At 45.3% G+C, this 10,785-nt stretch overlaps 1 protein-coding gene across 1 annotated transcript; it reads right to left on the minus strand.

The window, feature by feature from the left end:
- Positions 1-2,964: 2,964 nt before the first annotated feature.
- si:ch211-119o8.4 (somatostatin receptor type 3) lies at positions 2,965-7,715 on the minus strand. The gene is made up of 3 exons (XM_029725125.1): positions 7,651-7,715; positions 5,237-5,728; positions 2,965-5,154 (listed from the first exon to the last, which is right to left on the minus strand). Exons 2-3 carry the CDS (start codon positions 5,641-5,643, stop codon positions 4,500-4,502), a joined length of 1,062 nt encoding a protein of 353 aa, XP_029580985.1. The 5' UTR covers positions 5,644-5,728; positions 7,651-7,715; the 3' UTR covers positions 2,965-4,499.
- Between the last annotated feature and the right edge of the window lie 3,070 nt (positions 7,716-10,785).

The raw sequence follows: 10,785 nt of genomic DNA on the forward strand, positions 1-10,785 counted from the left end.
TGGTCCTGCCGTACATACCTACACGTACGCTACGGTCACAAGACGCAGGCCTCCCTACTGTTCCTAGAATTTCTAAGCAAACAGCTGGAGGCAGGGCTTTCTCCTATAGAGCTCCATTTTTGGGGAATGGTCTGCCTATCCATGTGAGAGACACAGACTCGGTTTCGACCTTTAAGTCTTTACTGAACACTCATCTCTTCAGTATGTACTATGATTGAGTGTAGTCTGGCCCCGGGGTAGGAAGGTGAACGGCAAGGCACTGGAGCGGCGAACCGCCTTGGCTGTCTTTGCCTGGCCGGCCTCCCTCTCTCCACTGGGATTCTCTGCCTCTGACCCTATTACGGGGGCTGAGTCACTGGCTTACTAGTGCTCTTCCATTCCATCCCTAGGAGGGGTGCGTCACTTGAGTGGGTTGAGTCACAGTCGTGATCTTCCTGTCTGGTTTTGCACCCCCCCGGGCTCGTGTGTTGGAGGAGATATTTGTGGACTATATTCAGCCTTGTCACAGGGTAGTACGTTGGTGGTCTGTTCATATCCCTCTAGTGGTGTGGGGGCTGTGCTTTGGCAAAGTGGGTGGGGTTATATCCTGCCTGGTTGGCCCTGCCTGGGGGTATCATTGGATGAGGCCACGGCCCCCCCCACCCCCCGTCTCAGCTTCAGCCTCCTGTATCTATGCTGTAATAGTCTATGTGTCGGAGGCTAGGGTCAGTCTGTTATATCTGGTGTAATTCTCCTGTCTTATCTGGTGTCCTGTGTGAATTTAAGTATCCTCCCTCTAATTCTCTCTCTCTCCCTCTCCTCCTGGTGACCTGGGCCCTAGGACCCTGCATCAGGACTACCTGGCCTGATGACTCCTGGCTGTCCGCAGGTCACCTGGTCGTGCTGCTGCTCCAATTTCAACTGTTTTGCCTGCGGCTATGGAAACCTGACCTGTTCAACAGATGTGCTACCTTGTCCCTGACCTGCTGTTTTCGACTCCCTCTCTCTCTCCCTCTCTCTCTCTCTACCGCACCTGCTGTTTCGACCTCTGAATGCTCGGCTGTGAAAAGCCAACTGACATTTACTCCTGAGGTGCTGACCTGTTGCACCCTCTATAACCACTTTGAGTATTATTTGACCCTGCTGGTCATCTATGAACATTTGAACATCTTGAAGAACAATCTGGTCTTAATGGCCATGTACTCTTATAATCTCCACCCGGCACAGCCAGAAGAGGACTGGCCACCCCTCAGAGCCTGGTTCCTCTCTAGGTTTCAACCTAGGTTCCTGACTTTCTTGGGAGTTTTTCCTAGCCACCATGCTTCTACATTTGCATTGCTTGCTGTTTGGGGTTTTAGGCTGGGTTTCTGTATAAACACTTTGTGACATCTGCTGATGTAAAAAGGGCTTTATAAATACATTTGGTTGATTGATTGATTGAATGTTATCTGAGTGAGAGTAACTAACAAAATCAACAGGGGACCCCTGGAGGTCAGGGCCCCTGGGCCCGGTCGGTATTCGTCCATGATTACAACAAGTTTAAAAAACTGGCTAGACTAATTTACCAATCTAAAAATTGTTAGCTGACATGGCTAATTGAGTGACTGCTGAAAAACTGCTAATACACGACCGAACTTTGAACTTGCACCTTGTGTATTCTACTATTCTAACTCGCAACAGTAAGACTCCGACTGAGCTTATGTCACTTATGCCTGGAGCTGGCCCTGTTTGTAAGTACGTTTTCCATGTCATTGCGCTGTTAGATTACACTGGGATTTGATCGTTCTCTCAGACTGAATTTCAGTGCAATTGAAACACGCACGCCAAGCGCACACACGCATACACTGATGCACACACACACACACGCACTCTTTCAGCCTGATGCATAACAACTGATTAGCCTATCTAATCAGCCTTGAGTTCAAGTGATTCCAATCTTCCCAATGAATTTTAACTTCCCAATGAATTTTAACAGACTTTTGCTGTCTCTCAATATGAATTGCCTAACATTCAAATCCAATTACCTCTGTTTGTCAAACCAAGCCACTTTAAATACATGCGATGCCCTTTGCGCTGTGTTATTAGACCAGACCCAAGTGTGTTGATCTGATTGCTCCTCCTGTCCCTGTACATTTAACAAGTGATTTTGTTCAACCTCCAGATAAAAACAAGACACTTTCTATCAGCACTCATAAGTCAAGGTTACTATGCCGACTGAAAGCCCTCAAATAGCCTATATGACATGCTGTTTGTGTGTGCATGCGCGTTCTTGCTCGTGTGCGTGTAAGTGCTTGTGTGTGTGTGTGTGTGTGTGTGTCCTCTGTGTGTTGCCTGTCTGTCATAGGGCTTAGTAATGGGGTTATGGGTCTATATTTCCTGCAGTAAACCAGTGGATATTATGTAATATAGAACCTAGCTTCTAGAGGAGGGGAGTTCTTATTTCATTCTGAACACCAACCTCATTCTCTATACCACAGCAGGCTGCTGAGGGGAGGATGGCTCATAATAATGTATGGAATGGAGTGAATGGAATGGCATCAAACAGCTGGAAACCATGGAAACCGTGTGTTTAATGTACTTGATACCATTCCACTGATTCCGCTCCGGCCATTACAACTAGCCCGTCCTCCCTAATGAAGGGGCCTCCTGTGCTATATGCTGTATATCTTCCTTATCCACTGCTCACTTTACTGCCATTTTGTTCTGTGTTCAATGAAAGCTCCACGGGGATTTCAGTTTATTCTATATGCAGTACTTGGCTAGGTCATGCCTATATATTGGGCAGTGTAGGTCCCTGAAGTGAGATGGAGTAGAGGGGAAATGAGCTGTTACAGTGGGTTGCTAGTTCAAATCCCCAGAGAGAACACTGTTCTAATGGAATGGCCAAAAGCTTACTGGCCTGGATTGGTTTAGGGAGAACTCCAATGTATAAAGCATGACAGAAATGTGTTATGTGCAGCCGGTCTCGAAAGTAACATTTCAAACACATTTAGAAGAATTTATTTAGTCAATAATACATTCAAAGGCACATTTATTTTTCCTTTTGTTTACATATTGAACAGTCACATGAACACTGAATTCATAGCTCTTCACTCTTATAGTGTACATTTAAAACACAATATTTATCCCTTAAGATTATGCACAGCATGCAATTGAAAACCACGTCCTTCGTTCTGAAACTGCCGCGGCCGTTTGCAACATTACAACCACAAAGAAGTTACTGCAAAAAAAAAAAAACACTGTTCGGACATCATTGCACACACTGAAGAGGTACCGTAGAAAGAAAACAAACATGTACCTGTCCGAAAGAGAGGCTACGATAGAGTAGCACACAAGGTCTTATCTGATGACATGGAGTCTGAGATTGCTTAAACGTATCATGTATTTTGCAGACCAGTTTCATGGGCTTAGTGGTCTCAAATGCAGAGAACATGCCTACGAATTGGCACATCGAAACATCATACCTGTCTCAGACAACTGGGAAAGATATGGAAGAGTAAGTGATATTGAACAGAGGTATCTATATCTGAATGTAGGCGTACATTTAAGATATACAATATACCACACCCTCATTCCAAGAATTAAACTTACCAGACCTACCAGCATCACCACCCACTGTCACAGGACAACGTCACCCACTTACCCCAAGGCTTACCCTGTCCCTATTTTTGGGGCAAGCTATGTGTTTAAAACTGTTATATTGACATGATTACTTCCAGGGATAGACAACATTCTGAAATATATCTAGATCTTTTTTTTGTTGGAAGGAATACTACATTTCCATGTTGTTCAATTACTGATGGCATAAATGGGTCACACCTGTCAATCATGTTGTTGTTTTCTCTGTGGGAGAAACACAAGCAATATTTCACCCCCTTTTGCCTTCATTAATGTAATTTTTATCCCCCCCCTCACACACACACACACACACACACACACACACACTGCTTGATCAGCCCCTTGAATCTGTGTCTTGGTTATGCTCTCTTCCTTTTCTTACCCTCTCCGTCTCTCTGCCAGCCCCCCACCTAGTCTCTCCTTGTTAGATTACTTGTTAGATATTACTGCACTGTCGGAACTAGACGCACAAGCATTTCTCATTTCTCTACTCGCATTAAACATCTGCTAACCATGCGCATGTGACAAATACAATTTGATTTGATACCTCTGTGTGTGAGGAGTATGAGTTGCTAACTGACACTTGCAAGGCGAAACCTAAGATTGTAAGATTCTAAGCCTCTACTTTTGGGACACACCTTCACATTTATGAAGCTTTAACCTGTCTCCTCCCATTCCCCTTCTACACTGACTGAAGTGGATTTGACAAGTGGCGTCATTAAGGGACCATAACGTTCACCTCGATTCACCTGGTGAGTCTATGTCATGGAAAGAGCAGGTGTTCCTAATGTTTTGTACTCTCAGTGTATGTAATCACAATCTGTTGAATAATTGCGTGTGTGCGTTTGTGCGTGCGTGTTAATCTCACTGGATCAGCCTGAGTGGCAAGGCGTGGTGTGTAGTTACAAAGTTGGATGAGGGCGGAGGTGAGGAAAACGGGGTGTTGGCGCGGGGGTGATAGGTGGTCGCAGGCTTCCCAAGCATTTCCTCAGCGACAGCAGGAGGGCACGGAGCTGACGCACCGCCGGGCGAGATAACAGGAAGTAGAGCGGCGGGTTCCAGCAGGGTGCCAAACACACCAACAAGATGGCCGACAGGGATGCCACCTCCCAGAGGAGAGACACCTCCGTGTCCCCCTCCGTGGGTGGGGACAGGGACGCGGACGAGTTGAGGGAGGAGGAGGGTTGTTGACTGATAGGCGAGGCAATGAAGCTGACGTAGGGGGACATGACATTGACAAACTCCAGGGCGTAGTAGGGCAGCCAGCTGATGGCGAAGACCAGTGTGGAGCCAATCAGGAGCGCCGTGGCCTTCTTGTTGCGGCGGTCTGCGGCCAGCGTACCCCGGCAGCGGTGGAGATGGGTGATGATGAGGCCACAGTTGAGGGCAATGCAGAGGAGCGGAGCCACGTAGTAGACCAGGAAGGCTGGCACCAGGAAGCCCAGCCACTGGCCACGCCCCACAGACCATGTACAGCCACTGTCAAACTGGATGTATGTGACCTTGGGAAGGGCCATGGTGACAGAGACTAACCAGATCACTGCCACGATGCCGGCTCTGAGAGAGGGGGGAGAGAGGAGGTTACATAGCTGAGGTGGACCTAAACGTGTGCAGATGAATGGTTTAATTTCGTACTCACACTTGTGTGGGACTGGCGGGCGGTCTAGCAGGTGGGGCCACTATACGGTACCTGAGCACCGACAAGGCGGCCAGACTAAATATATCCACTCCGGCCGTCAGGGAGGTCATGAAGCCCAGCAGCACACAGATACCGCCCCCGAGCTGCCAGTCCTGGGAGCTGGCGCTGAGTAGGACGCAGGGCAGGGTGAGCAGGGCGCCCATGTCAGCCAGGCTCAAGTTGAGGAGCAGCACGGAGCTAGGTTTGGAGCGTCGCCGAGGGTTACGCATCAGCACCAGCCACATGAGTAGGTGACCTCCGACCCCCACCAGGAGGGAGAGGACGCTGACCAGAGGCAGCACCAGGGAGAAGGAGATGGTGGTGTTGGTAGACACCGTATTGAAGAGCAGGTTCACTATGGCCGGCATGGTGGTGGGAGAGGGATGGAACGAGGGATGGAACGAGGGATGGAAGGAACAAAAGTATGATCTAGCTGCTCCCGTTGGGGATGGACTGAGAGAGGAAGGTGGGAAAGAGGGATGCACATAATTAGAAAGGCACACACAAATTGATTTGAGGCATGAATAAGATGTTTTAATAATTGATGTTATTGTATCCCTTTTATTATTCATCTATTCATAGTGTCTGTTTGTCTGGTGCTGAGTTGGTGAATCACCTGCCTGCAGAATTCACTGGGCCTTCCCTTAAACTGGCAGCTGTGATGACTCAGAACCAGGCTGGGATGAGTCAGAACCAGCCTGGCAGGCCAAGTCATCTCATTCAGACACACAACGCTGATGGGTAGTCTGAACAGTCTGTGTCAGTCCTGTGCCGCTTCCCCCGAGAGCAGACATGATGTCTTTTTGTGTGGCGACGTGTACTCTGTCTCTGTCTCTGTCTCTCTCTCTCTCTCTCTCTCTCTCTCTCTCTCTCTCTCTCTCTCTCTCTCTCTCTCTCTCTCTTTCTCTCTAGGGAGAGCACACCTTAAGAGCATACATTCAACACAGGCCAGCACACGTCGTCACACAAACTGAAAAAGGCATCGCATCTGCTCTCAGGGGAAGCAGCAGTGCAGCAACAGCACTGACACACAGTGTTCAGACCACTCATCAGCATCACAGCGTTGTCTGTCTGAATGAGATGCAAGGTGAGGAAAGGGAACAGGAACGAGCTGACCACTGGGAACAGACTGTGACTGTGGTACACTACCTTGTCGGCTTGATGGGTGAAGTGAACTACTCTATCTAGGGCTTGACATTTGGAAAGTTGTTGTTTGATGGGTGGCAGGTAGCCTAGCGATTAAGAGCGGTTGGGCCAGTAACCGACAGGTTCGACTGGTTCGAATGGTTCGAATCTCCGACTGGTTCGAATCTCCAAGCCGACTGGATAAAAGGTCTATCCATGTGCCATTGAGGAAGACATTTAACCCTAAATGCTCTAGATACGAGTGTCTGCTAAATGACTAAAATGGAAATAAAAGTCCAAAAACTAGCCCAAAGTAAATAGCTCATACAGATCTTTCCATCCACACCAGTCAAATATACAAATACTTTTAGTGGCCCCACACCTTTATTCTTATCTATTGTAAATACACCTTATCATCACCCTTCTGTAGATATGATGTGTCAAAATATTAGGCCTAAATGTATTTGTTCCGTATGTTGGCACAATGAAATCCAAATTCAACCTCCATGTACATTCAATGATGATGATACTGTATAGGCAGATCCATACATACAGATACATTTTATCTCTGCTTGAATAAATGTACATTAAAGAGATGCTAGTAAATGATGCTGAACCATCTGAGAGAAAATAATCATTACAGCGCCTCAATCTGAATGTGTTTATATCATATTTAATATGTACCTTTCCCCATTCAACCAATGTGTGAAACACACTGCAAATATTAAAGAGAGAGTGAAGGAAAGAGAGACAGAAGTGGCCAGATATAGGATAGAGGAGAGGGAAGACATGGGATGAGGTGAAAAGAGGGACGAAGACAGCAGCACATGAGAATTTACGAGCAATATAAACGTAGCTAATGGGAAACAGAAGGATAAACTAATTGTGCATTATTTTAGACACATTGACCTCTAGCTGAACCGAATTACAGCAATTTATGGCCTACTATTAAATCCTCTTACTATCCATGTTCATAATGTCATACATTTATCCAGGATTGTTTCTTTAACACTTTGCACCAATAATCCAAGGGGAATTGGCTCTTATTAAATTCCCTAACCATTACATGACATTATATAATTATGTCTTCAATCACTATAACGCCCTAGCTGGAAACTTAACTGAATATAAAGACAAGAGTCTGCGTACTGAAATCACAGTAGGAAGATTGCTGAACAGAAAAGGGGTTAGTGAAGGACAGCAGTGGTAAGCAGTGAAAACCTTTCTTTAAAGATGTGTGTCACACTCACTGTGGCCAGGGTCCTGCTCCAGGGAGAAGTCATCCTTTCACCATCAGTGGCTCTGCTGCATAAAGAGACAGAGAGAGAGAGAGAGAGAGGGCACACACCTGCGTCCTGCCCTACATCCTCCCTCACTCGCTTCCCACCATCTCTCTCTCTCTCTCTCTCTCACTCACACACACACACACACACACACACACACACACACACACACACACACACACACACACACACACACACACACACAAACACTCCCCACCAAAAGGGGTGGGGGGGAGGGGGCCACACGAGCTCTGGGGGCCCATGTGCCTGTAATCGGTCTATTTTTTATTTATTTAATAAATCATTTTGACAGTAACACTCTAAAAAGTAATTAATATACCTTTTTTATGTCAATATGTACTAGGAAGCTAAGTGTTTGTTTCTTGGGTGTCAGGAATGTGACTGAAAAAGTGCCTTAGACCTTTTTTTATGATCGAAAGTATAAGGGGATATCGGTGAACAAATATCGGTCAAGGGTACTTTAAAAATATATATATATTTAACCTTTATTTAACCAGGTAGGCTAGTTGAGAACAAGTTCTCATTTACAACTGCGACCTGGCCAAGATAAAGCAAAGCAGTGTGACACAGACAACAACACAGAGTTACACATGGAGCATGTGCAATAAGTACGACGGCGCATGTGCAATAAGTGGAGCTCACTCAGATGTTCAAAAGTGCATGTCAGACCGAGAGCCTAATGCTTCTTAGGTAGTTCTTCATGAGTTTTAGTTTAGAAAACTCTCCACAGAAGCGACCGTTACAGGGATGGTAAAAACAGCATGATGCTGTAGCAACTTCAGGGAAACTGGATAGAAGGGAATGATGCTTCAAATACAGCAGTTCCGTAACATCTTTAATTAAACCACTCGTTCTTCTTAATTGCCGGCCTCAACACGTTACGGAAAGAGATGAACTGTATAGGAAGCTCTGGGGACAGGTCGTCTGGATACTGATGCAAACAGATGATCATCTTCAGTGGACAACAGTTCTTGAAGGCTTGAACCAAAAAAAAAAGCGGTTTGCGATTTCATTCATACTGGTGAACCGGCGTTTGAGTTGTGCGGTCGCAATTCCAACAGTCCTTTATCTCTGGTATATCTTGGCATGCGTCCTTCATGACTAAGTTTAAATGTGTGCAGAGCAATGGGCATACAGTATAATGCACAATGTCTCAGGAAAGACTGTCTGCGTTGGCAATACTCAGTATAGAAAACAGTCCGGGGTGAATCATTTGCACACAAAAAAGGAGGCCTTCGGGAGACCAGGGGAGTCTCTCAATTTGTACTGAATTTGATTTAATTGAATTGACCTTGAATATTTCAGGCCATTAGTGGATGCTATTAGCCAGACAAAACCCACTTAGTTCAACAATAAGTACTGGCTGAATTGTTAGGCTATTTGATGTGTAATTTTTATAAAAAGTGTATAAATAGCAGCTAAATACCGTATATAGCTATAAATAGTTGTAACTGCTGTCTTCGTCGTCAGACGAAACAGAGAAGTCATCGTCTGAAAAAGTGGACCAATACGCAGCGGAGTGAGTGTTCATCATAAAAGGTTTTAATGATTAACGAACACTATACAAAAAGAAACCAAAAAACAACTAGCAACAGTTCTGTTAGGAACATACTAAACAGAAAACAATTACCCACAAAACCCAAAGGAAAAACATGCTCCTTATGTGTGACTCCCAATCAGCAACAACGAGCTTCAGCTGTGCCTGATTGGGAGCCACACACGGCCCAAAACAAAGAAATATAAAAACATAGAGAAAGGAACATAGAACGCCCACCCAATGTAACACCCTGGCCTAACCAAAATAAAGAACAAAAAACCCCTCTCTATGGTCAGGGCGTTACAATAGTACACTGCACAACAAAACAATCCCTAGTAAGACAGTGTTTTGAGGGTGGACTGACTGTATTATTTGGCATTAATAGACTGGTTTTACACACAACAACTTTCTATCCGAGCTGGGGACGGCTCATGTCATACACACCGGACAACACTGAACAAGATAGAGGATAGAGTGAGATTGGCTGATGATGAGAACGGAACGTGTATGTTTCTTAGCGCTGAGCGATTAACCAAAATCTCTGTTATGTTTCCAGCTATTTGACCAACGTCGGTTCAATTATTTGAATTCCATTTCATTCGGTTTTGTTCTGTGAGCTCGATGTGCACATTGCTAAGTAGTACTTTAAAGTATTTTCACTTATTAAGTACTTTACACCACTGCCTAGAACATTACCAAAATGTAAATGAAATCGAACCATGTTTGACCTTTTAGGAAACATTCTGTGAAAGTAATTAACAACTTTTTTTGTCAAGTTCGTTAAATGTGCAGAGAATGTTCCAAAGCAAAGCAGCTATCCTGCACCATTCCCAGAAATTTGTGGGAAGGTCGTACGCAAAATAATCATAGGAAAACCATGCTCTCACCAAGCTATCAGAACGTTACGTGCTAGTTGGGAAGGCAGTGGTCTGAATCTGACGTACAATATTTCACTGTCTGACGTCTCAATAAAAACATTATATTAACAGTTTCATTGACAGTTACTGAGAGAGAGGATAGTCCTCCATCTCCTATTTTAATGTTGTCCACCTCTCTCTACTCTCTATCTTACCCACTGTGATAACCTCTTTTTCTCTGTTCTTTCTCCATCCCTTCTACTTTTTCCCCATTCCCTCCTGCATCCCCCCACACTGACCTTTCTATCTCTCTGTCTATCTCCCCTCACCTTCCCAGATTATGTTTCACTTGATTTTCACCCTTCATCCCCCCCTCCTGCCTCTGACCTTTCTGTATCTCCCCATCACTCCCTCTCTCTATCCTCTGTTTGATCCTCTAATCCAGTGGCAGTCTGGGATCATGAGATTCACCTGTTGTTAAGGAAACCCTTAAGAACACAAACAATATGTGGAGAGAGAGAGAGAGAGAGAGAGAGAGAGAGAGAGAGAGAGAGAGAGAGAGAGAGAGAGAGAGAGAGAGAGAGAGAGAGAGAGAGAGAGAGAGAGCACTATGGTACTCTGTGGTACACAGGGTCATATAAACTCATTATGAGCCTTCTGGTGTTTACACAACCATGTCAAGTGCCT

Source organism: Salmo trutta, chromosome 31, assembly GCF_901001165.1.
Source record: "Salmo trutta chromosome 31, fSalTru1.1, whole genome shotgun sequence".
NCBI classification, from domain to species: domain Eukaryota; kingdom Metazoa; phylum Chordata; class Actinopteri; order Salmoniformes; family Salmonidae; genus Salmo; species Salmo trutta.